The sequence below is a fragment of the Benincasa hispida genome, chromosome 11 (assembly GCF_009727055.1).
Source record: "Benincasa hispida cultivar B227 chromosome 11, ASM972705v1, whole genome shotgun sequence".
Taxonomy (NCBI): Eukaryota; Viridiplantae; Streptophyta; class Magnoliopsida; order Cucurbitales; family Cucurbitaceae; genus Benincasa; species Benincasa hispida.
In genome coordinates, this window is record NC_052359.1 from 67,374,813 (window position 1) to 67,400,644 (window position 25,832).

The 25,832-nt window shown below is 29.0% G+C and overlaps 1 protein-coding gene across 1 annotated transcript; it reads right to left on the reverse strand.

The window, feature by feature from the left end:
- Positions 1 to 250: 250 nt before the first annotated feature.
- On the reverse strand, positions 251 to 1,264 carry LOC120090823 (F-box/kelch-repeat protein At2g44130-like). Its single transcript, XM_039048531.1, has one exon. The coding sequence runs from the start codon at positions 1,262 to 1,264 to the stop codon at positions 251 to 253; it is 1,014 nt and encodes a 337-aa protein (XP_038904459.1).
- Between the last annotated feature and the right edge of the window lie 24,568 nt (positions 1,265 to 25,832).

Here is a 25,832-nt window from a genome sequence, read left to right on the forward strand (position 1 = left end):
ACTGTAGTTAAAGCCAAAAATTAGATAAATAGAAAAAAGAAAAAAACCGAAGCTGAATAATCTAATGCTTTAAATAACATTTAAAAAGAAAAAAGAAAAAAAAACTCTGTACGAATCCTCGAAAAGTCATTTTCTTAAAAATAATATTTAAGAAAATAGCAATAACAATTTGCTATTACGAAATATACCCAAAAAAAAAAAAAAAAAGGAAAAAAGAAAGAAGAAAGAATGATAGATATTTACAGAGAGTTTAAATCTCGGTGTAACAAGCGGATTGGACAAACCCAGAAAATTCCTCAGGCACTTCTATTTTCTCAAATTTACCATTTTGCCCTTCCGCCGTAAAAATTCCGTACCTCCCCACGAACACCATTGCCTTATCCATCATATTCACTCCGACAATTCCCTCCGCCGTCACTGCCGTCGTTGTCGCCGCCATCACCTCTGCCCAGCTGAATAATTCCCCTTCTCTCCCCACTCCTACCACACCTCTTGGACTTCTCTCCCCACACCACGCGCTGTCCACGCGCCGCCACTCCCCCGTCTTTGTGTCGAAAACCTCCGCCGTTGTTTCGAAATTCCCCTGAATTTCAGTCCCATATCCGCTCACCACCCATATCTCCGACCCAATCGCCACCGCCTCGCATTCGTCTCTTCCGCCACTCATCGCCGGCAGCTCCCTCCATTCGTCATTTCTAACGTTATAAGCCCACGCGGTCGCCGCCGCGTTCTTCCCCTCGTCGTGCCCGCCGGCGACGAAAATTTCGCCTCCATACTCTGCCGCGCCGAAAAACGACCTCTTCTCCGGCATCCCTTTCCCTTGCCTCCACTTCTCCGCCGCGAATTCGTATACGAACACATCCTCCACCGGCCGGAAACTCGCCGGATCCCACCCGCCGATCACCACTAATTTCCCATCGACGCCGATCAGCCGGCAGAACAGCGGCAGCCCGTTTGGGTACTTTTCGATGGGTTTGATCCGAGTCCAATTTCCAGTAGCCGGATCGAAGGCGGACACACCAAACGCGACAGGAACAGCGGATTTGGCTCCGTCGCTAACCGGCGCCGGAAGTGACTGGACGGCGAACACCGCCTTGTGGGTTCGGCCGGAAAGTTTTCTGAGATTATAGAAATCGCGGCTGAGAAATAGGTGGCGCCACCGACGGGAAACTCGGGCGGCAACTCGGTGAGTTGTGAAATGGGAGCGAGTTAAGCACTCAAGGGCGATTTCTTCGGGTAAACCGGGGATCAATTCTTCTGCCATAACCACAATTGATTCTTTCTAACACTCTGTTTTGATGTTTCTCAATTGATTTTTTTTTGGGTATTTATAAAGAGAAAAAGTAATAAAGAAAGTGACATTTTTTTTTTCTTTTTCTGAAAATTATTCAAATGTCTAATTTCTGCCGTTTTGTTTCAACTGTCGGGAAGTGAAAATTGGAATGTTCATTCCACCCATTGGATAATTTTCCCTTTCTCTTCCTTTTGTTAAAATTAGTAATTTCATATTAAATTTAGAATAAAAAAAATTAAATAAATCCAATAATGAAGTTTTTAAACGAATCAATTTAGTTATGCATTTAAAGTAGTTTTACACACACATGAAAATTATGCATTAATATTATTAGAATGGAATTCTGGATTCTAAATTCATTCATTTAAAAAAAATTAACATTTTAATTGACATAGTAATTAGTTTAAAATTCTAACTTATATAATCCAAAAATTTAGGGTATAATTTTTATCATAGATTTTAAATTTCATCAAGATTCACTTCAAATCTAAATAAGTGGTGCAATTTTAATCTTAAATTTCAAAAAAGTATTAATAATTTTTATTAGATCATTTTGAATTCCATGTATTTTTAGATGTGTTTAATAAATCATGAAATGCAAGTAAGGTACAAATTTAATAGGATCTGATAGAGAAATGACATTAATAACTAATTTCAAATTAATAACTACATTTCGTTGAAATGTGTGAGTTTTGGCAAAATTATTTAATGACCAAGTCATGTATTAATGAAACTTAATTTTGTGTAAGTTTGATTTTGTTTGAGATAACGTGTTTATGGAGATTTGTATATTTCTTTTAATTGGAAAATTAATAAAAATTAATAGGAAGTAAAAATTGCTAGACTTATCTAAGTTTAGGGTTAAATTTGATGAAATTGAAAATTTACGGTGGAGATCTATACAACTTGATATGTTTAAGGATAAAAAATTTGGTGACAGTTGATTCAGTTTTGTTGGTTTTAGAATCAACCAAGAACCAAACCAAACCAATTGGTTTTACAAAGAATGGATCAAAACCAATATCCAACAAAGAATATAACCAATGGATTGGATTTACTTAGATCGGTTTGTTATTGATTTGGTTCTCGATTTTTGACATTTTTTCTTCCAAATTTTTATTTTTATTTCTACTTTGTATTTGAATTGATCTTTTTTTTTTTTTTTTTGCTGATTTGAAATTAAAATTTGGTCTATTTCTTTTTTTTATAAATTGAAATTTGACATTTTTTTATTGGCACTTTTTTAAATAAAAAACATACGCGCGCTATAATAATTGGTCTTTTTCTAAACAACAAATATACCTACACCATAATAATTAAAATACTAAAAGATGCCTAATGAAGAATATATAAATCATTGTTTTGGTTCGATTTTGATTGATTTTTCTAATAAAGAACCGATCCGAACAAATACTTTTTGGTTTTCTCCAAATACAAACTAAGATGTCCAATTTTTTTTTTTTTTTTTTTTTAAAAAAAAACCAAACTAAATCATTGGATCGATTTAGATTGGTTTGGATTTTCGGATTTTCGGTTTGTTGTTGCACTCTAAAATTAACACACAATTGTAAGTATCTATATGTACATTATATTATGTTAGTAATATAATTTATATATGATACAAAAATTGTATATTGATGATATATATTTTTTTATATTGGTTTATTAGTTATATACTTCATATGCAAAAATTATATGTTAGCTAGTGATATAAATTATCACATAAATGATAAGCCAATGACTTATAGATACTTTATATTAGAAAATACAAAATAGTATGCTTGATATATATTTGAGAATACAAAATTATATTATTTTAAATTTGAAGAATCAAAATATAACATTAATAGTTTTTTTTACATGAAAATATAACCTTAATAGTTAGATGGCCAAAATAAATAGGATACCTAAATTAATTAACTATATATGGTTGGAGAAAATAGAAATGATAATTAAATCAATGGTTAAATTATATTGTTAGGGTATTTGTAGCTCCCAATTTTAACAAGTCTAAAACTTCTTTAGGATTTGAAAGACTTCTATTTATTTAATCTATGTTATATATAGTTCCATTAGAGAGAGGTTAATAATTTTTCCTTTTTTTTTCTAAGCTAATGAACGGAAATGTGTGGCTCACAATTTTAGTCAACTTCATTTGTTTGGTATGAAGTCTAAGAGTTAAAACTTATGTGTTTAATCAGTATTTGAGTATGTTTATTGTGCATATTAATGCATAATAAGTGTAGTTAGTAAAAATTTAAATTAACGAGTACTCTGATTAGTATGAGCATTAAGGTTGGCAAAAAATTCTCATGGGTTGGATCCCTATGAGTATTCACCTTTATCGGGACAGAAAATCCATGATTTGATCGAGATAGGATCAAACTGGAAACACAAAACGAGTCTCTGTTCGGGAATAGGACAAGGAGGGATTCCCCATCCTATCCCTCCCTTACCCGACTCAAATTTTTTTTTTTTTTAATATTTATATCTATAAATTATTATTTTATTAATTTTTATGATTCTTTAATTTTTTTTAATTATAATTGCATCTAATGCATAATATAATTAATTTTAAACTAAAAAATCTTTAATACTTTTTTAATTATTAATTTAAATAAATAAATAATAATTAAAAATATGAGTATAAATGGGAAATTTTTCTCCAGCGGATCCAATCCCCGAACAAGGATTCCTTGTCTCCCAAAATGGAAAATGGAGTGGGGACGAAGATTACAAATTCCCACGGAGACGGAGATGGGGAGTGCATCCCTGACCCCACCCCACCCTGTTGCCAACCCTAATGAGCATTGATCAATTAACATAAAACTTAAACTATTAATGTCAAAGTCAGAGGATCAATTCTCTCACTCGTAGAAAAAAAAATTACCATCTATTTAAGGTTTAATATCCTACGAGATTTTTGACACTCAAATATCGTAGGGAGTTATCAAATGGGGGCATTCATAAAGTTTGACATTTCTTTACAAAATATTGATTTTTTTTTGTCAAATTTAAAAAACAAAACTACATTTTTAAGTTTTAAAAATTAGCTTCATTTCTTATTACATTTTAGAAAGTAGATTATAAAACAAGCATTTATGCTTAGCCCTTAAACACCAAAAACAAAATTGGAGGCCAATTCCATGGTAATAATCTCTGGTAAATTCTTGCACAAAGATGAATGGTTGTTTATAAATATTAAGATCTCGAAATTCAACTAAAAATAATCAGATGTCATTTGGTAGCTATTTTTTTATTTTTAAAAAGATTAAAAAAAACGTTTTTCATCTATTGTTTTGTTTAAATTGTTCCCTATCTTTTAAGAGTATTTTCATAAAACCAAGTCAAGTTATAAAAGTTAAAAAAAAAAAAAATTAAAAAGAATAATATTTTAAAAGTTATTTTTACTTTTAAAATCTGGTTGAGAATTCAAGTGTTTAGTTAGGAAAATCAAATTTATTAGAAAACAAGCATAACTTTCGTTAGGAGTTGTATTTATCCAAGTCCAAACCCACAGAATATCCTCAAATTCAATGAAACTCTAGGGCCTGCAGATTCTTAAAAAGGAGGGTAATCATCGAGAAAATTGAGCTAAACTCATTACTATTTCACGAAAAAAGAAATGGATGAGTCGAGCACACTAATCCCTCACATTACAATCTCGACATTCCTCCAAGCTAACACTGCTATAGGTGCACAAGCCTTGCGTGAGAGATGATGAGATTTATAAATAGCATGCCTATACCATCTAACGAGGTATGTAATTTTTAGTGCTTAGTCATTTGGAGTACTTTGTGGTAATTTAAATATTAGAGAATATGTGGTTTGATATCACATTGGGGTGAGTTCTTTTGCAAATAAACTCAAATATGTGTACAAGGACGTGAAGCGACCTACTCTCATCAACAATTTTTTAAAATAAAAAGATCAAATAGTTATCAAATGCAACCTTAAAAAATCTAGTTTTCTTTCTTTGAAGATAGGCACACACGACACAATTAAACTAACAAAAAATCAAATAAAATAAAGTGAAGCCAAACAGAGAATAACTTAAGGTAATTAAACCAACAAAAATAAATAATTAAATAAATAAAGTAAAAGTGAGAATAGTTTATAATAATTGATATGACTTTGACCTTTTATTTTAGAGGTTGAAGATTGATTTTTTAACATTATCGTAGTAAAAAAAAGTGAAGATAGAGGACTCAACATACCAAAATAAATGCTCATTAAGGATGAAAGTCAAACAAATGTATACAACTACGTCTATGAAAGAATATTCTTATCTAATCACCAAGGCAATTACGAATATTAATAGATAATATAAAATTCTTATACCTAATAAAATATATTAATTAATATTACAATTTGGTAAACTGATTATAGCATAAGAAAATATGATTATAGCATATTCTATGGTGTAATAATTTAGCAGTTGGTAGCATAAATATACCACCTTAAATATGTGGCTTTTCTTTGATCTCTTAGGATTAGATAAGACGTTTGATTTATTATAACTTATATGTTAGATCAATCGGAATCTTAATTATTGTGTTTTATATTTTATTAAATATCATTGGATGAGGTGAAATTCTCTATATAGAAGTCTAACACCGATATATGATGTTGTCCCAACACACTCTGATTTTGAAGTTAAGTTAGTACTTAATTAAAAGTTTTTGTTGTTAAGTTGAATAAGATAGTAATATCACATGCTTCAATAGAGTTTTGCTATTTATAAGAAACTTGAAGCGACCATTTTACTGTAAGTTTAGTAATTCCATGTACTTGAGACATGTTTAAACTGACGAGAGAAAAAAGTGTTTTTCAAAAAATCTTTTTTATCTAAACTTTTTTTTAAAAAAAAAAATATTTAAAATATATTTTAAAAGTTTTTCAAAAACTATTTCGAGTGATTGTCAAGTACTTTAATTTTTTTTTGTTATAAAACGACTTATTTTTAAAATTAAACACGTGTCGTCAGGTTGGGGAGGGATTCTAATGATATGCACCAAAGTCATTTCTAGGTCAGCTTTCAGCACCGAAGGTGGATTATTCCATATCAGGTTGACCGAGTCGAGGTCGTATCAACCTCGGCCAAAAGTATTATAGTCAAGGTGAGATTTCTCAGACTCGGTTAAAGTGATTGTACATGACTTGATGAGCTTTACTTGCACAACTTTGTGTAGTATGCTTTTGATCTATTGAATATTTTTAAAATTTATGGATCTTTTAAACATAAAGTCGAATTTTTAGAATTCCATTAGACATAAAGTTTAGATTATATCTATGAAGTAATTGATTTTTAAAATTTTCAAATATTGTAGATCTACTAGAAACAAAATCGAAAGTTTAGAGACCCTAATTAGGTATTTGTAAAGTTTATGAAAATATAAGACACAGATTTTAATGGTTTAAAAAAAAAATTGAAAGTTCAAGAATCTATTAAGCACGTTTGAAGAAGCAAATAAATCAAATAGGAAATTGTTAAGGCTAAATTTGGATAATAAAAGTAGTATGACTTTCACATGACAACAACAATAAAATTGTTTGATAGGAAAAGAATGTGAATTACAAAACAGGAAGATTTAAGTACCAATGTGGTGCTTGCCACACATGTTCTAATGCTTAAGTCAGAGAGTAGATTAGTGTAAGCTAATAGTTTGTGAGTGGAGAATGAACTTAATTTGTTGGAGTTCTACAATGATATTTTTATAGGAATAATTATCTTAAGATATTCTCCATAGAGTTTTAGATCTATATTAGGATAACCCTTTATCTCCTCGAGTCGGAAAATACGAGAGTCGTGTCTCATTGGCCATTTTGTTAGGCTCGGCCTTGACTTGGGTCAAGGCCTAAGCCAACCCTCTTCCTTAAGTTCGCTTTGTTAGGCCCAAGCCAACTCTCCCTAAGTTCACTTTGTATACTATACTTTTGACCTAAATCTTCTTCTCACTTCTATCTCTATTTTATGTCAATTATATTTTTTAGTCTAAAATCACCCCTAACAAATACAAAACTTCAAAGTGTGGAGAACAAACTTATAATTTAATCGTAAAATTATTCCGAATAAAACAATATAAACGTGAACTTAAAAAAAAATATGAAGTCATAAAATTTATACCAATCTTTATATTCTTTCTCCTATGGTAAAAAGAAGGAAAAAAAAAATACAAAGAAACACAAAATAAATTTTGTTTTCCCCATTTTAAAGATAAGTTTCTAGAAACATACCAAAATATCAAGACGGATAAGAGCAGGAACCTTTAGAAAGATCTTTTTCTTTCCCTTATCTGGAACAATGTGGACAACTTTCAAAAACTCAATTTTTATTAAATACGATGATTAATAGGTCAAATGATTGAGCTTTGAGTTGATAATTGACACAATTGCACCGACAGGTTAACAATAAAATAATATAGATATAGACGGGCTAACTAAGACTACAATCTCACTATTATATAATATAATATACATTAAATTAAACTGATTTAAAAATAAAAAAGTGCTTATAAAGCAGCGGTTGCGACCACATGGGCCGCTCATTGTTTTTTATTGGACATAAATAATTAATAATTAACCTATAACTAAAATACACAAATCATAACTAATTTAATTCCGAATATTTCATATTTTTAAACCATAAAAAATTAGATTTTGTTAGTATTCGACGTGCATTGTATCTAAACAAAAATATTTTCCAATAAGAAAAATCCCCAAAAATACACATATTAAAATCATAAAAAAACCGATTTTGTTGGTATTTAAAATGCATTATTTTTATTTAAAAAAATGTAATTGGGAAAAAATATTCTATATTAATTTTGAAAACATAGATAAAAATTTTCCTAAAATTCAAATTTGGAAACACAAACTGAAGTACACTTAGGCATCTTCAAGAAAGATTGAAATAAGAATCACATAAAAAAAAATAAAAAAAATGATTAAAGATTAATTATCGTGTAGGTGTAAATATTTATAGATTGGCATTTGTGTATACATTATATTTATATAAATTTGAGGACAAGATGAAACATGGTCAAGCACAATGTACAAATTATTTTGAGAAAGTCTAAAATATTTACGTAAATTAGGGAACAAAATGAAATGTTTGATTATCAAATAATTAATTTATAAAATATTTTAAAATATTAAGTTAGTTTAAATTGAAGCTTGAAATTAAGTAACAAATCAAATGATATAAAATAAAATAAAAATTTTAAATTAAATAGGTAATCAAAATAAAAGTTAATAATTTGAAGGTTTAGGTTTGTCCTTTTCGCAATGTTGTATTTATATTACTTTAATAGTATAATATATTTTAGTTATTAAGAGTTAATTTACAGTGATAATTAATTAATTATTTACCTATAAACTAAAATTTAATCCAAAGTTATTCTTTTCAATCAAACTTCCTTATGTATAATTTTATTTTTAAACTTCTGTAATTAAGTTACATTTTAAATTTTATAAAATCACATTAATATATTCTAAATTATCAAATTTAACAGACCCTTCAACCTTCTTACGACGGACTGTTTAATAGAAAAATTTAATTCTGTTTATCTTAATATTTTTTTTCCTTTTTTTAAATGGCTCGAATTTTGCACTACAATGCATCTATGATAATTTTTTTTTTCTAAATGAGGTAATTATTCCAATGTCTGTTTGTTTACATACTAAGATATTTAAAGTTTATTTTCCTTATAAATATTTATTAATTTTTTAAATAAATTAAATATTATGACACAAGAAAATTGATAATGACAACTACCCACGACAACGTACATTAGATATTCTCAATATTGACTTGTATCTAAATGCTTTAATTTTAAAGAAAAATCGTCCATCTCAAAGAAAACCACCTATTATATGCACATGTGATTTCATTCTAGTTCAACATCATATGAAATAGAAGATATCTATACGAATTTCTATTTTCTTCGGTGGAAACTACATACCTAACTAGTCGAGTAATTATGTTTAGGAGTATAGTAAAATTATTAATAATTAATTTTACCATACTACAATGCATCATATGAGCTTCAATGATTCGAGATTAATCGACTAAACTCTTTAACCTAGTTAACAAACATTCATTAACTACCGAGACACTCCACTATAGCCCAATAGCTGCACTCTTCTTTGTTTCTTAAGTCCTACTAATTCTCTAATGAATTGAACAACTGGTTTGTGGTCCAACCACCAAACCAAGTCCCTCTCAGACCAATGAGAGGGTGGGGCCCTTGTTCAAGGTCCAGAGTTAGCACTTGAGAGAACAATCTATCTACTAACCCTAGAATCGGGTAGGAGTGAGTTCCATCTTGTAGGACTATGTCTCCAGCTATCTACTCGATCTTATCCCTAAAATTAGGGGCTTATTAAGTCAATGAACTCGTGCCACTCTCCTCCATGCAGATTAAAAGATAATCCTGAATAAATAGAAGTTCATAGTTAGCTTAAAATTAAGATCGAGTTATCTAGGTCATCGTATTTAAATAGTCGGTCTTAATAGTAAACGATGTTATAAAGTAAAATTGACTATTTCGCGGTCCGGTCTTATGCAAACTCATTGCATAGGATGCCCCCACTCGCACATCTCCACATGAACGATTCAAGATCGCATTGTTTGTATCAAATACAAAGTGGACCGCATTCATAGTGTCCCTAGATAAGGTATCAACTTTTATGTCTCCACATATAGTTCAAGTATTCATGTAATAGCCAAGGGTTCTTAGTTTATTAGATTTAGGGTTTTTAAGTGCAATTCACATATTCAGTAACTTCTTTACTAAATAAACCTCAATAACAACTTTATTGTAAAATAAAATATGTTCATTATTTACAAACCACGAGTTTTAGGACATAATACGCAACATATCAATGTATTTAAAATTACATTAATCCTTAGTTTTGAAAATTATGATTAATAAATATCTAAATTTTCATTTTTTTAGGTATCTAAACTTTCAAATTTAACTCATAATATGTAATAAATATATAAGCATTCAATTTAGTATCAAATGAATCTCATAAAATATTAAAAATTTAACTCTTCTCTGACTTTCTCCCTTGTGCTTGGGGTTTTTTTACGTTTATGTTTAGTTATGTTCAGGTTTTATCTTGTTGACTTTGTTTGCGTTTTGTTGTCCTGTCTTTGCTTGTGCTTTGTTGTCTTGGTTCGGACTGTGGGATCCTCCTTATTGTTGTATAATAATATCATCTATTTTTTTTTTAAAAAAAAAGTGTCGTTTTCGCAAAATAAATCACGTTTAAACATTATTATATTTGTGTCTATATAATGACATTCTGGTTTTGGCTGATACCAATCAAGGGGTCAAAAAAAGGGAAGAAAAGAAGTGGAAAGGATAAGGATTAGGGTGACAAAAATTAGTGGTTTTGACTATTCTTTCTTTTCTCAAAGTTTTTTCTTTAGCATTATTTCATATATCTTTAATAAATTATTTTTTAAGATGATTTAAGGTCCATATAAATGTATTTTCGAGGGTTTATCTTAGAAAATTAAAATATTTAATAACTATTCAAAATAATTTTTAAAGTATATTTCTAATCATTTTTATAAAAAATATTTAAATAAAGATGATTCTTTTAAAAAAATATTTTTTTCAAGTCAATTTAAATATATCTTTAAAAGGAACGATTTAATTTTCTTTTATAAGGATAACAATACATTGAATTTTGGCTAGAAGGATCTTCTATATTTGAATTGGAGTAAATATTTGATTCTCTAACCTCTATTTCATTAATTGAAGTATAGTCGATTGGACAATTATTTATTTTATTTAAAATTTTAAAATTATGCTTTGAGATGTCAATATGTGGATAAATATATAATTTTATTCAATATGAAAGTTTCATATCTTTTCTTTATTTAAATACTTTTTTGACTTATATACTATGGGTTTAATCTTTTTTTAATCTAATTTATGTACTTCTTTTTTTTTTTTTATATATATATGTAAAAATTATTATTATTATTTAATGAATTTGAATTAAAAAAAATTGAAGGACTATTTTAGATTTATGAAAAATATAGGTCTAAAAAAGAATATGACTCAAAATAGAGACACCAAAATAGTATTTAAATTTATTTTTTTAATTTTATTTTTAATTTTTTATTAAGTTAAGTTAAGTCTCTATCTTTAATGATATAAAAAATTCATTAAAAAGTTGTCTTTTTAGACTTTATCAACACATCCAACTTATATTCACATTAATTAAAAGAAAATTTAATTGTATTTTAGACTGTATTTATTTTTTTAAATTATAAAATAGAAAAATCGAACATCTAACTTCAAAATTATCATACATAGTTGATATAAGTTGAGATAGGTTCGTCGAAACTATTTTCTAATGTACTTTATTGAGAAAAAAAAGGCTAATATATATAAATAGCTTTAGGAAGACTATTAAAGAGACATTGATGCTGAAGGAATCTTTAGTGTCCCTACAATCATCAACAAACAGAAAAAAACAATACTAAGACAAGGTTCATTTTTAATAGGACTTTTTTTCCTTCTAATAGTGTTTTTTTTCTAACTTACCATAATTATATAATAGATTTGAAATTTATTAGAAATATATGGTTGGTTTACAAATTTTTGAAAGGATGGAACATTTTACAGAACCTCAGATTTTCAAAATTTAAAGAAGTTAAGAATATATTTTTTAAAAAATTAGTATAAAGCATCATCATAATTTGAAAATGTACATTAAATTGATTGTAGGCATAATCTATCATTTGATAAAAAGAGTGTTCACGTCTGTTAAATTACAACAAATTTCTCCTTTCGTTTTCTGCTAGTTTTCTTCAACATTTCATGTTCCACTATCTGATTGTTATTTTCTTCTTTCTCTCTCATGGTTGTTATATTAAACCACTGTTATTACGCCATGTGGTAATATATATATATAGGTAATAAATAGCTACTACACAACGGGCTCTCATTATCGTTGAAGGCTGATCGTATATTGTCTCTATCATTTACATCCTATCGTATATACGCTATCGTTTACACTCTCGGCTCTATCATGTAGCGTCTTGCCTCTATCGTTTACACGCTCAATCCTGTCGTGTAGTCTCCTACCCCTATCATCTACACTCCCATCTCTGTCGTATAGACTCTTGCCTCTGTCGTTTAGTTTCTTGACAACGATCGTTTAGTCTCTGCTTCTCTCTATTGTTTACCTCCTTCATATATTAAATTAATTGGAAATGTGATTTATCATGATTTATGTTGTAAGTAAATCAGTTGGACGATGCATTAAAGAAGTTTCTTGCATTTTGAAAATGCAATGAATTAATTGAGTCATTTTTTTAAAGTTAAAAGGATTTTTTTTTTCTTTTTTTCTTTTTTTTTTTCTATTTTAAAGGTGTAGTTTTTATTTGGTTCCTAAATTTTAAAATGTTATGCATTTAATTTTTAAATTCTGAGTTTGATTTCAATTCAGTTCTTATTTTTAAAAATCTTGCAATTTTACCTTTGAAATTTGAGTTTTGTTTTCATTTGATCTCGAAGATTCAAGATTTACACTTTTAAATTTAATTTTTTTCCTTAAATACTCATTTTAATAACTAGCGTTAAAATCTATTAATTAATTTAAAATAATTATGAAATAAAATTTTTAATCATGATGAAAAATATTAAAACTTATTAATCAACTACAATTCCTTTAATTCTTTTAAATTAATTAATAAAAATAACGCTAAAGACAAAATATAATATAATGTAAATATTAATTGAAAAATCGAGATTAAAAGTGTAAAACTTAAATTGTAGAAACCTTTAATTGAAACAAAATTCAAATTTCGAGGATATAATTGTAATATTATGAAACACATCAACTAACTTAAAACCAAATTCAAAATTTAAAGAAATAAATGTGTAACGTTTTAAAATTTAGATATTAAAATAAATACTAGACTCAAAATTTAATATATTTTTTTAAAAAAAGTTAAATCTATAAATAGAAAAATAAATCCTTTAAAAAAAAAGTGAGGGAAAAAAAAAATATCAAATTTTGATAACCTATCTCACACTCACAACTCACAGTGTTTAAGTGGATAAGGATATAATTATTCGTATGAAGGCTCCATTGGGTCCCACAAATGAATGGTGATGAGTCAGCAAAAGGATTGGATCGAAAATGGATAAAGCTGAGCTGGAGAGTCACACACTTACTCAGTTTGTCTCATCACGTGTCAGAATCCTTATACGGCTCTACTTAATTTCGAGACCCTTTTTTAGGCTTCAAATAATATTAAATAAAAAGAGAATTTTCTTAGTGAAAATTTCCTAATTAAAAAGTAAATATTTTATTTTGTTTTTTTGTTTTTTTTCTTCTCGAGTATAATAATGGTAGATGAGAGATCAAATTTCTGACTTCTAAAAAAAAAAGTCATGTCAATTAACATTGATTGACTTAAGTTAATTTTGACATATTTTATGTTAGTTGAATTATCTTTACACCGATACTAATTTTGAGATATCTATATCACAAAATATATATCAATATATATGAATATTAATGAAATAATCGTCCAAAATAATTTTATGAAATATTTAGAATAGTATATAAAGATTTTTTTTCAAAAGTTAAACGTCATTATATTCATTTTACATTTGTAACATATTTGGTATATTTTATATATAATTTATGAAATAATAGGGGATAGTTTTTTCTTTTTCTTTTTTACTAATTCAACTATTTTTAAATCGTGTATTTATCTTTAAAGGATAATATTTACCATATTCGTTTTGTTATAATTAATTTATCTCTAATAAATACATGAACTAATGAGCATGTTTGTTCATAAAAGTCAAAATGAGTATAATTTGATATTCATTGATATATGTTTTATTTTAGAAGTTTAAAATTCAAATTTCCATAATTCATTTGTTGTATTAAAAAAAACAAATGAAAATGAAAATACATAGGAAAAGATCTACAAAATATTAATTACATGGTAGTGTTTGGGGCCTCGAGGGAGTGGGCAATAACTTTTGTTGTACACTTGTACTACACCCATTTGGCCATGAAAGTGACTTCTCTTTGGATTCTTCTTTACATTCAATATATCTTCTCTCTTCTTTTTCACATCATTTCTTTATGAAAGGGGAAAAAAAGAACATTTAAGTTAAATTAAGAGGTCTGACTAGGTCAAATTTATATTTGGGCCATTGAAATAAAATTCTCCAAATTAAGAAATCAAACTCATAGGGTTGAATATGTTTTTTTTTTTTCCTTTAATGAATTTCATAGGTTTAAGAAAATTTCTCTTTTATTTTCTACCTCTTATCAATTATCATTGATGATCATTGACAACAATCATCAGTCAATTTTCATGATTGATCATTAGCGATCACTCATCTTGAATGTCGGCAACCAACCATCTTCATTGTCAATAGAAAACCATCTTAATCATCGACAATTGACCGTCGTGACTGATAATGATCTATCATAGTGGTTGTTCAATTACTAACTGTAGTGATGATCAACGAATAAATGTCGTGACCCTCAACGGCTGATTTTCGTGACCGTCAGAGATCGACAGACCATTGTTACCTTCGACGATCGATCCATCATTATGACCGTCAACGAATGTCGATTGCCATTTCAGCATTATTGTCATGAAAATTAATAGATCAAATGAATTAATTTAGGATTAAAATGACAGCGCGAATATAAATTAAATTTTAAAATGGATGAATTAAAACTTTCTTTCAAAATTATCATAAAAACTAATAAAAAAATGCATTAAAGATTATACTGTTCATAAAATAACCACTAAGAAATAGAAAAACAAAATCAAATTACATGAACCCATGTCTGCACTCCAAGACTTAGAACCCCCTTAAATAAGCTCCAAGGATTTACTTCTCAATTTTTTATTCCGAACCTGCACCCCAAACACCCCTTAAAGATTATAAATTTTTTAAATTATAAATTTAATTGTTTAGCTTATAATTTTTATAAAATTATCATACCTACTCAACTAAAATTAAAAAGTTTAAGATTTCATTTAGATATAAAATTTATATTTAAATCTAATAGATCAATTAATTTTTAAAAAAATTGAATTTGTCAAAAAAAAAAAAAAATCTAACTCGTAAATCTATTAGATACAAAACCGAAATTTCGAGAATCCATCAGATATTTTTAAAAATTTATGGACCAAATAGATACAAACCTCACAATTTATAAGCTGAACATATAATTTAACCTAATTTTAATTTTGTAATAATTTAAATTTAGTTCTTAAATTTTAAGATTTACAATTTAATCTCAATACTTTAACAAAATATACATAAATCTTAAAATTTTAACAATTAAATTTAAATTCTTACAAACTTTGAAATTTTATGGACCTTGAAATTAAATATATATAAATTTTTTATTTATGGTTCTAAGTGAAGAGTTAACGAACTATTAATCATAGGACCTTTTTCCTTGAGTTATGTATGTTTTTTTTGGTATTTTGGTTAGTTTTTGCCTTCGTTCATTATCTAATATTTGGTAGTGTTTTATTTGTGTCTTGACCTCAGGCTGTGAGGTTCTCTCTCTTTTAACAATATATCGTCTTTGCAAATATATATATACATACATATATACAATATCAATTTAGGTTAAAAAAAACTTTTAATTTCATCAACTTGAACCCTAAATTTAAATAGATGTTTAATTTTTACCCTTAATTCAAATTTCACTAATTTACCCATTAATTTAATAGAAAATAATGAAAAAAAATCTTCAATAACTCAATTTTTTTTTTAAAAAAGAAGTTTTTTTAGTACAACAATTACAAGAAAGGGATCAAACCTCTATCTTTAAAGAAAAAAAAAACCACCATTAATATTGAACTAATGTGGATCAATATTGAGCTAAGTTCATTTTGGAACACAAAAATAAGTTTGATCGATACACTAATTAACCACTTCTTAACTTTACCAACATATATAAATTTCAAAAAAAAAAAAAAAAAAAAAACTCAAACATTTTTCTTGAAGTTTTTATCAATTTCATATAATCATACCTATGTTTTATAATTCATCAAACACATCAGAGAAATTTTTAAATCAAATGTGGAGCAAAATTTATCAAATGATTAAAATTGCAATACATTTTATAGTTAAGGATTAGGCTGTAACAATTGTTTAATTTTCAAATGCAATGTGATGAAGTTGATACAAATTGATAAATTTAAAGGTTTGCAATATTCTGAATGTATCTTCAATAGAAGGTGAAACAATAATTGTATAGAAAAAGGACAGTAAACAGAAAGTAAATTATAATTAAAAAAACAAATTATAATGATTTATACCCATTAACCTAAGTCATGTCACATTTTTTGCGGACTCCACCACAAAGATGAAAATTACAATGGACAAAAAACACTATAATAAAGATAAGTCACAAATCGGTAGAAATCACTAACTTGCAATTTACTAATTTTCCAAAATGGTCTTCAATCTGACTTTCTCTTTATTCTAGAAGTTGAGATATTTTATAAAATAATTATTATAATAGGTTAACTATGGTAACACAATCATTGTAATGCTTCCTATCAAGATTTGACATTTGATGGCCTCCACATTCCACTACATCTTCTACGATCTGATAATGTCATCCTTACTTGTTTTAAATGCTTCTAGAAATGAAAGTTGACCCACAAACTAATATTGATCCTTTCAGCATGTTTTGTGCTCAATTACATACATCCTACAACTAGTGAATATTCTTTCGCTCAGTGTTACAGTTTTAAGAAATTTTGAATTTTTAGAAGAGGATCGTTGAGTCTTATAATTTTAAATTTAAATATTTTATTCATTTATTTATTTATGTTTACCAAAATTTTAGAATCTAGAACTAAACTTCATATTATAAAGCTTTATTTTATTTTAGTGAAGTTCATTCATTTAAAAAATATTTACTCTTAATCTTTAATGATTAACTGTTTTCAATTTTGAAGCTGTAGGTTTGTAGTAATGGTCCTAATTAAAGAATTCGAAAAATCAAATCATTAGACTTATATATATAAATATACGTACATAGATACATGGCAGATCCAAAGTTCAAATTAGTTTTGAATTTTGTGTCTACTTGGTCCTTGAACTGGACAATATTTTTAATTTTATACCCAATAGGTTTGCTTAATTGATAATTTTTTTCAAAATTCATGACACAAAATTGAAGATTTAGAGTCTCATTAGACATAAATATAAATTTTATATCTAATTGATTAATTAATTTTTAAAATTTTAATATAGGCTACGACCTATTTGACATTTAAAAGATTTAGAAATGTATTTGGCACCTAATTAAAAATTTGGAAAAAATATAAAATTCCATGATCTATAAGTTTATCTATCAATATTTTATATACATATATGTTATAAAACTCATGTTGCAAAAATAGAGTTTTAGCTACGTGGGAAAGGGCACATAACGCACCTGTCGCAAACTTGGCTACTGAAATCATCAACTAAAGAAACTAAGATAAACATAAGTGTTCAATTGAAGCTGACCAAGGAGAAAACCTCTCTTTGGTTTCATTGACAGAGAGAGAATCTCTTGTGAATTTCAAGTATAAATTGACCATCGATTCTTAATAATTCTTCACCTTGAATTTAGACTTGCTTGTGACTGTTCCTTGTTTTTGTTGTTACTCATTTTGTAAATCAGTAACCTTAAGCAATTTTAGACAATGCTCAAGTTTAGTTCGAGTAACGACCTTAGTTAACATTTTTGCTGCATTATCTTCTGACTTGACTTTCACTATTTTAACTGTTCCTTCTTCAATTATATCTTTGATAAAATGTAACTTCACATCTATGTGTTTTGGCCTTTTACGGAATTGTTGATTCTTTGATAGATGTATTGTATTTTGATTGTCGTATAATACATAGATTGTTTGTTGAATGAACCCTCGTTCTTCTAAGATTTCTCTAAGCCAAATCTCTTCTTTTATTGTCTTGGTCATAGTTATGAATTTTGATTTTGTAGTTGAGAGTTCCACTACTGTTTGAAGATTAGATTTCCAGGAGATCACATTTCCCCCAACACAAAAGTATAACCAGTCAGAGATCTTCTTTTATCCAAAACTCCAGTATAATTAGAATCTACATATCCATATAGCTCCAAATCACTAAACTTAGGATATGTTAGAGTAAACATGCAATACACGAAAGTTAACCGAATCGTTAAGTACTCTAATTACATTAATTTAAGTAATGAGCATGTAAACTCATCGTTTTTAAACAATAGGGTTTCAGTTTGAATACCTTTGTAGATTTCCACTATTTCCTTGCAAGCTCCACGAAATTGACCTTTAATTTCTTAAGTAGACCACCAAGAGTGCCTTCTCTACTAATCTCAGCCTTGGATTGAGTGGTAGAACTCTTAATTGATAGGGAATTGGAAGTGGTTTGGAGAGGGTTTGAGAGAGGAAAAAAAATTTAGCAGAATAAATTTTCAAAACCAGTTGCATCCACTTAAATCTGATCAAATCAGAAATATTTATTCAACTTAAACATGCAAGCACTTAATTAATCAACCAATTGACACCTCAAAAGGCACTAACAAAGTGGACTAGGTGTTAATTTGTGGAAAAATCCACTTAAACTAAAATTAGGACAAATCCACTTAATCCAATTTTTCCAATTTTAATTACATTTAATTTAAAACTAAATTAAATATAATTTAAGTTCAATTTCAGAAAATTAAATTTCTTTTAAAAATGAATTTAATTTAATTTAATTAATTAAATAATAATTTAATATCAAATATTAAGTTAATAAAATACCTAATTCAAACACGAATCCTATGAATCCTATGAATTCTATTCATGTAATCAATGTTTAAATAATTATTTAAATATATTAAACTCTCCAAATACGTTTAATTTCAATAAATTTAAACGTTAATTATATCAAATACAATTATCCAAACCTTAAATTGAATTTGAACATTTCAAATTCACTCAATATTCTAATCTAAGGTTTAAGCTTTTACGAGTTAGTAGAGGGATCTTATGGACCTACCGATCATGAGCTCCAACGATTTGAGATTAATTGGCTAAACTCTTTAAATCGAATTAATCAATATTCGTTAACTACCGAGACATACCACTATAGCTCAGTAGTTGCACTCTCCTCACTATAGATATATTTCTTTCCACTTGATTTAACCATAATTAGTAAGTCGATTCTTCACAGGTCGCCTGTATTTATAACTAGGTCAAAATGACCATTTTACCATTTGTAAATACATCTTCCTCCTTAAGTCTCCACTGATTCTCTATTGAACAATTGGTTTATAGTCCAATCAATAAACCTTTTCCCTCTCTGTCATTAGAGGGCGGAGCCCCTTTGTACAAGTTCAGGAATCAGTACTTAAGGGAACGATCTATCTACTAACCTTAAGATAGGTAGGAGTGAATTTCTTCTTGCAGGACTATGTCCCTAGCTATCTATTTGGTTTTATCCCCAAAGTGGGAGGCTTATTGAGTGGTGATGTTGAATCACTCTCACCTATGCAGATCAAAGGATAATCCCAAATAATCAGGAGTTCATAGTTATCTCAAGATTAAGATTGAGTTACATTGGGTCATTGATTTGAAATAGTCAGTTTTAACAGTAAACAATTGTTATAAAGAAAAATGACTATTTCGTGGTTTGGTCTTATGTAAATGTCTTTTGCATAGGATGTCTCCACTCGCATGTCTCCACATGAACGATTTTGGAATCACATCGTTTGTATCAATTATACAAAGTGGGCTGCATCCATAGTGTCCCCAGGATGAGGTGTCCAACCTCATCCATATACTTATAAACCTTTTTGGCTATATACTAAAACTTGATCATTTTTTATGTCTCTACATAAAGTTTAAGTATTCATAATATAGTCATGGGTTCATTTATTGGATTTTATAACAAAATGCAATTTCAGTAACACCTTTACTGAATGAAGTCTCAGTAATACTTTTTTTGCACAATAGAATATGTTTAAAACTTATGAACTGTGAGTTTTAAGACATTCCCAACAAGATGTTTGTAAAGTAATCATTTGTTTTTTGATCCATTTAAATATAAAAAAAAATCCATTTAGTTGCCCCCAGTGGTTCTTTCCTGGATTACTCATACTGTTAGGGGTGATACCCTAAATCTCGTAGGATTCTATAGTTTGTAAACATTGTATGAGTAAACTCATTTTGTATTTAATAAAATATGTGATATTTTATTCATTTTTTATAAAATATGTGATATTTTAGTTGCATTAACCACAAACCAATACGCTAACATCCAAAGTTATCTTTATAACTTAAACATGTATGTGGAGACATAAGGGTGGATCATGTTTAAGTGATAACCTAAATGGTCTGTAGTATATGGATAAGACTGGGTACCTTATCCTGGAGACACTACGAGTATGACCCGTTTTGTAAGTGTTACAATTGTTGTAAAGTGCTACAAATGATTTGATCTTGATCATTCATATGTTAGACATGCGAGCGAGGATATTCTATATAAAGGAATTTGTATAAGACCGGACCACAAAATGATCAGTCTCATTATATAACATCGTTCATAATAGAGACTTACATTTCACTAGGATGACCATAGGTAACATGACTTGAATCCTGAGTGAGTTGTGAACTCTTGCCTATGAGGGTGGTTATTTGATTTGTATGGGTAAGAGTGGCCAGATCGCCGACTCAACAAGCCTACTATTTTGAGGATTCATCTGATTGAGAAGCTGGGAACACAGCTATATAAGATGGAATTCACTCCTTCCCCGAGGCAGGGGTAAGTAGATAAATTTCTCCTTTAAGGGCTGATTCTGGTTCTTGAACAATATGACACCACACCCTCTCCTGGCCTCAGAGGGGTTTAGTCATCGTGGGACTATTCATTAGAGGGATCAGTGGTACTTAAGAAGTTAAATGTAACTATAGGAACAAAACGGTAATTTGGTCTAGCTGTACTTACGAGCAACTTGTGAAGGGTCATCGTATTGTTGATTGGTTATATCCAATGGAAAAAGAAATATATCTGTAGTACGAAAAATGTAGCTGTCGGTCTTTAGTAAAGTGTCCGAGAGTTAACGGATGGTAGATAATGTAATTAAAGAGTTTAATTAATTATTCATGTACTGTTTGAGCTTCTAGCTATAGGTCCATGAGGTCCCCTTGGTAGCTCAAAAGGATTTAGTTAAGAATCAGTTTTTAGATTAATTTGAATTGTTCAAATTAATAGAGGAATTTAATTATATATGATATAATTAAATTGTTTCAATTATATGTGATATGATTGTCATAATGCATTTGATACATTGTATCTTAATGGGAGGAAATAAATATTTGAATGAAATTCAGATATATATTCTATGAATGTGATTCATAATTGTTAAATTTAATATAAATATGATTTATATTAAATGCCATATAATAGAAAAAAAATCTATAGTTTATATTGTATGTGATACAATATTAAAGCTATAGATTGTATGTTATATTTGATATAACATATAATTTAATATAAATATAATATGATAAGTTAGTTATCATATTTATTTATATTATATTATTATTATTTGAATAATAAGGAAGAGAGTTACAACTCCCTTTTCCATCTTTTCTCTCCACCCACTTTAGTGAGTGGTTATATTTTTTATGGCAAGAGGAATAAAAAGAAAAATAGTTTTTCTTTCTCTTCTACTATACGATTGCTATTGAACGATTGAGACTGTTGTTACAGAAAAGTTCTGTGAGTTTGTCTTATGAGAAAGCTCTCAATTTTCTTCCTCCACCTTAAGACTTTTCCCTTCTAACCAAAATAGTCAGAGCCCACCACTCCTGGGTTCTCACCCCGAGAATACCAAGGTAACATTGTGGTTGTGTCTGGGTTTTGGTTTGAGAAATTCTTAAAGAAGGTCTTCAAGTTGTTCGTGACCGTTCGAGGGAGGATTCGTGAAGAAAAAAGTCTTCAAAGGTGAAATTCTTGAAAACCTACTCTTTTTTTTCTTGAATAACATGTTGTAATTTAATTTAAATGCATATCTGTTTGTATGTTTACTGTAAATATTGTATTCGATAATTAATGGAATTTGGTCGATCTGCTTCCGCTCAAGGTTCTCCTCATACTAGTTCCTTCACATACATCTATTAATTAGACTAGAGCAGTGTGCAAGATCAGGTATTGTACGCACCATTAGATACATGAGACTCCTTGTGGCATTAGAGTATGACACTTTTTCCATTCTCTTGGCCTCTTCATTATTTTTAGGAGAATCCAAAACTAAAAGTTTAAAATGTTGGGCTAGGAGAGTACTTTAACTTCAAACATATTAAACTTCTTTAGTATTTTCTTTGCATATTCACTTTGATGAATATATAGTTCTCCTACAGTTCTATTTCTAGTAATCTCCATTCCTAGGATTTTACTTGCTGCTCCTAGGTTTTTCATTCTCAAATTCTTTAGACAGTAGTTTCTTGACCTTGTTTGACCCTCTTTCATCTTTTCCAGCTAACGATATATCATCTACATACAGAAAGAGATAGATCTTTTCTTGATTTGAGGTCTCCTTTAGGTAGACACATGAATCAAATTTGCTTCTCTTAATTAATTCTAGTGATGAACTCATCAAACCTCCTATAACAATACCTAGGAGATTGCTTAAGCCCATATAGGGATTTATTTAGTTTACAAACAAGATCCTTATTCATAGACTTTTCATTTCCTTCAGAATGCTTTATATAGATATCTTCCTCTAGTTTTTCATGTAGAAAAGTTTTTTTTTTCACATCCATATGTTCAAGTTCTAGACCTTTAGTAGCAACAATAGCTAGGAGTAATTGGATAGAAGCGGGTTTCACCACAGATGAGAAGATTTTTATATGATCTATCCCTTCTTTCTGTGTGAAGCCCTTTGCTACCAGCATAGCTTTAAATTTTACTCATTCTTTAGTGGCTTTTTCTAATTTATTTTTTATTACTCATTCACAATAAATTAGCCTTTTTTCTGGAGGAAGAGGAACAAAATTTAATGTATGTTTTTTTATTTATTTATTTTTTTATTTTTTTAAAGAGAATCTAATTCTTCTTTTATTGCACTTTTCCAAGAAGAACTCTCTCTGTTGTTAACAACTTCTTCATATGATTTGGGTTCATCACATTCTAAGTCATCAAAAGTATTTCATGCATATGAAGCATAGTTATTTTGGGAGTACCTTTATAGGAAGTCTGATCTCTCTCTTTTGTCTATCTCTAGATAGGGTGTAGTTTGATAAATCTTCATCAACAGGTTCAGTTTGTTGTGGCTCTAACTCACTGGTTGAATTAGTTTTATGAATTTCCTCTGTCTCATCCTCTTAATGGTCTTTTCCAACTTTCTCTTTCCCCTTTTTATATAGCTCCATCTTAGACTTAGAGCTAAATGCTTCAGAATTTTCCTTAGTACCAACAATTTTTGTGTTTTGAATAAAATAAAACTCGTTTTCTCTTAAAATAACATCCCTGCTCACAATTCTTTTTCTAGATTTGAAGTCCCAAAGTTTGAATCCTTTTGTGGCTTCAGGATTACCCAAGAACATACATTTAAAAGGCCTAGGATCTAACTTTCCTTATTTGGTATGCATAAAAGCAACACAACCGAACACATTTAAGTTACACAGATAAGGCTTTTTACCACTTTACATTTCTTCAGTAGTTTTTAGATCAATTGTGGTACATGGACTTCTTTTGATAGTAAAGGTTGCTGTAGCCACTGCTTCTACCCAAAAAGAGTAAGGTAAGTTAGCTTTAGACAACATACATCTTCACCTTTCCATAATTGTCTTATTCATTCGTTCAGCTACTCCATTCTGTTGTGGAGTATAAGGAGTGGTTGTATGTCTTGTAATTCCATTCTCTGAGAAAAACTGATTGAAAGGTCCTCCAAGAAATTCCAAACCATTGTCTGTTCTAAGATGCTTTACTTTCTTATCAGTTTGACTTTCAAAATTTATCTTCCGGTCTTTAAACTTTTCAAAGGTCTGCTCCTTAGACTTAAGAATGCAAGTCCATACCTTCCTAGAGTAATCATCAATAAGTGATAAGAAATATCTTGAACCACCTAAAGATGGAGTCCTAGAAAGATCCCACAAGTCAACATGAATATATCCCAAGATATATTTGGTGGTATGCTCTCATTTTGTATATTTAGTTCTCTTAGACTTTCCATACACACGGTGTTCACAAAAGTTAAGGCGTTTAGTGCATCTGGTCTTAATAATTCCCTATTTGAGAAAGCTCTTTTAAACCACCTTCATTGATATGAGATAGTCTTTTATGCCATTATTCAAGTTCCTCATCCTTTCCACTTTGAGCTATCAGTCTGTGGTCTTTTGCCCTAACATTTTTGATAATATATAAGCCGTTATGCTTAAGGGCTTCAAAAAGTGTATTAGACTCTTTTAGGACTTTCAGTGACCCGCCACTCATTGTGATAAAGTAACTTATCTCATTAAGCATTCCAACTAAGATTAGGTTCCTTTGAATTTCAAGAACATGCCTCACATTATTAAGCAATATCTCTCTACTGTCTTCTAATCTTAGCATAGTAGACCCTATTCCTACAATCTTACACCCATGATTATTTCCCATAAACACTAAGCCTCCATCCCACTATTTGTAAGATGTAAACCACTTCTTATTAGAAGTCATATGAAAGGTACAATCTGAGTCAATGACCCAGTTTTCCTTATCCTCAATGTTTACTTTCATGGCCTCATCATTAGTTGTAGCTAGGGTCTTAGAATACACATATGCTTCATCCCCAATAGTGAAGTCTACCTTTCCATGTTCTCTTGTCTTATTCAAGTCTTTAAATTCCATTTTTTTCCCTCTTTGGACAGTTCCTTTTGATATGTCCTTTTTTGTGACAACGATAGCACTTAATTACTGGTTTCTGTTATGAAATCTCTGATCCTTTGTGAGACTATTCTTTTTTAAGTGATTCCCCTTTCCTTTTGAAAATAAGGTCTCACCACTTTCAGAACTCTTAGTTTTTTACTTAAGTTCAAGTTCTTTACACCTTATGGCAGTAATCACTGCCTTAGTTGAGATGCTATCTCTATTTTGTTTATTGATAAGGTTAGTTTTTAAATTCATCAAGGTTCACATCCAAAGATTTAGAAGCATTCATTTTGAATGAGAACAACCTTTCCTTTAAGAAAATCTAATTAGGCACATCTTTCCTTACATATAAGGCTTGTAATTTGTTCCAAACCTCATATGCTGAATTTTCATCAATTACTTGCTTAAGCACATTATCAGTCACATTCAATAACATAGTTCTATATGACACTTCATCAATACTTTGTTTCTCTTCTTGTGTTAAGCTATCAGGTAATGTTTTAGGATAATCTAGGCCTTTTATGGCCTTTTGATACGTCAAGATTAGCTTAATATTCTTTGACCACAGATTAAAGTCATTGATGAACTTTTCTATCTCATACTCTTCAATAGCCATTGAT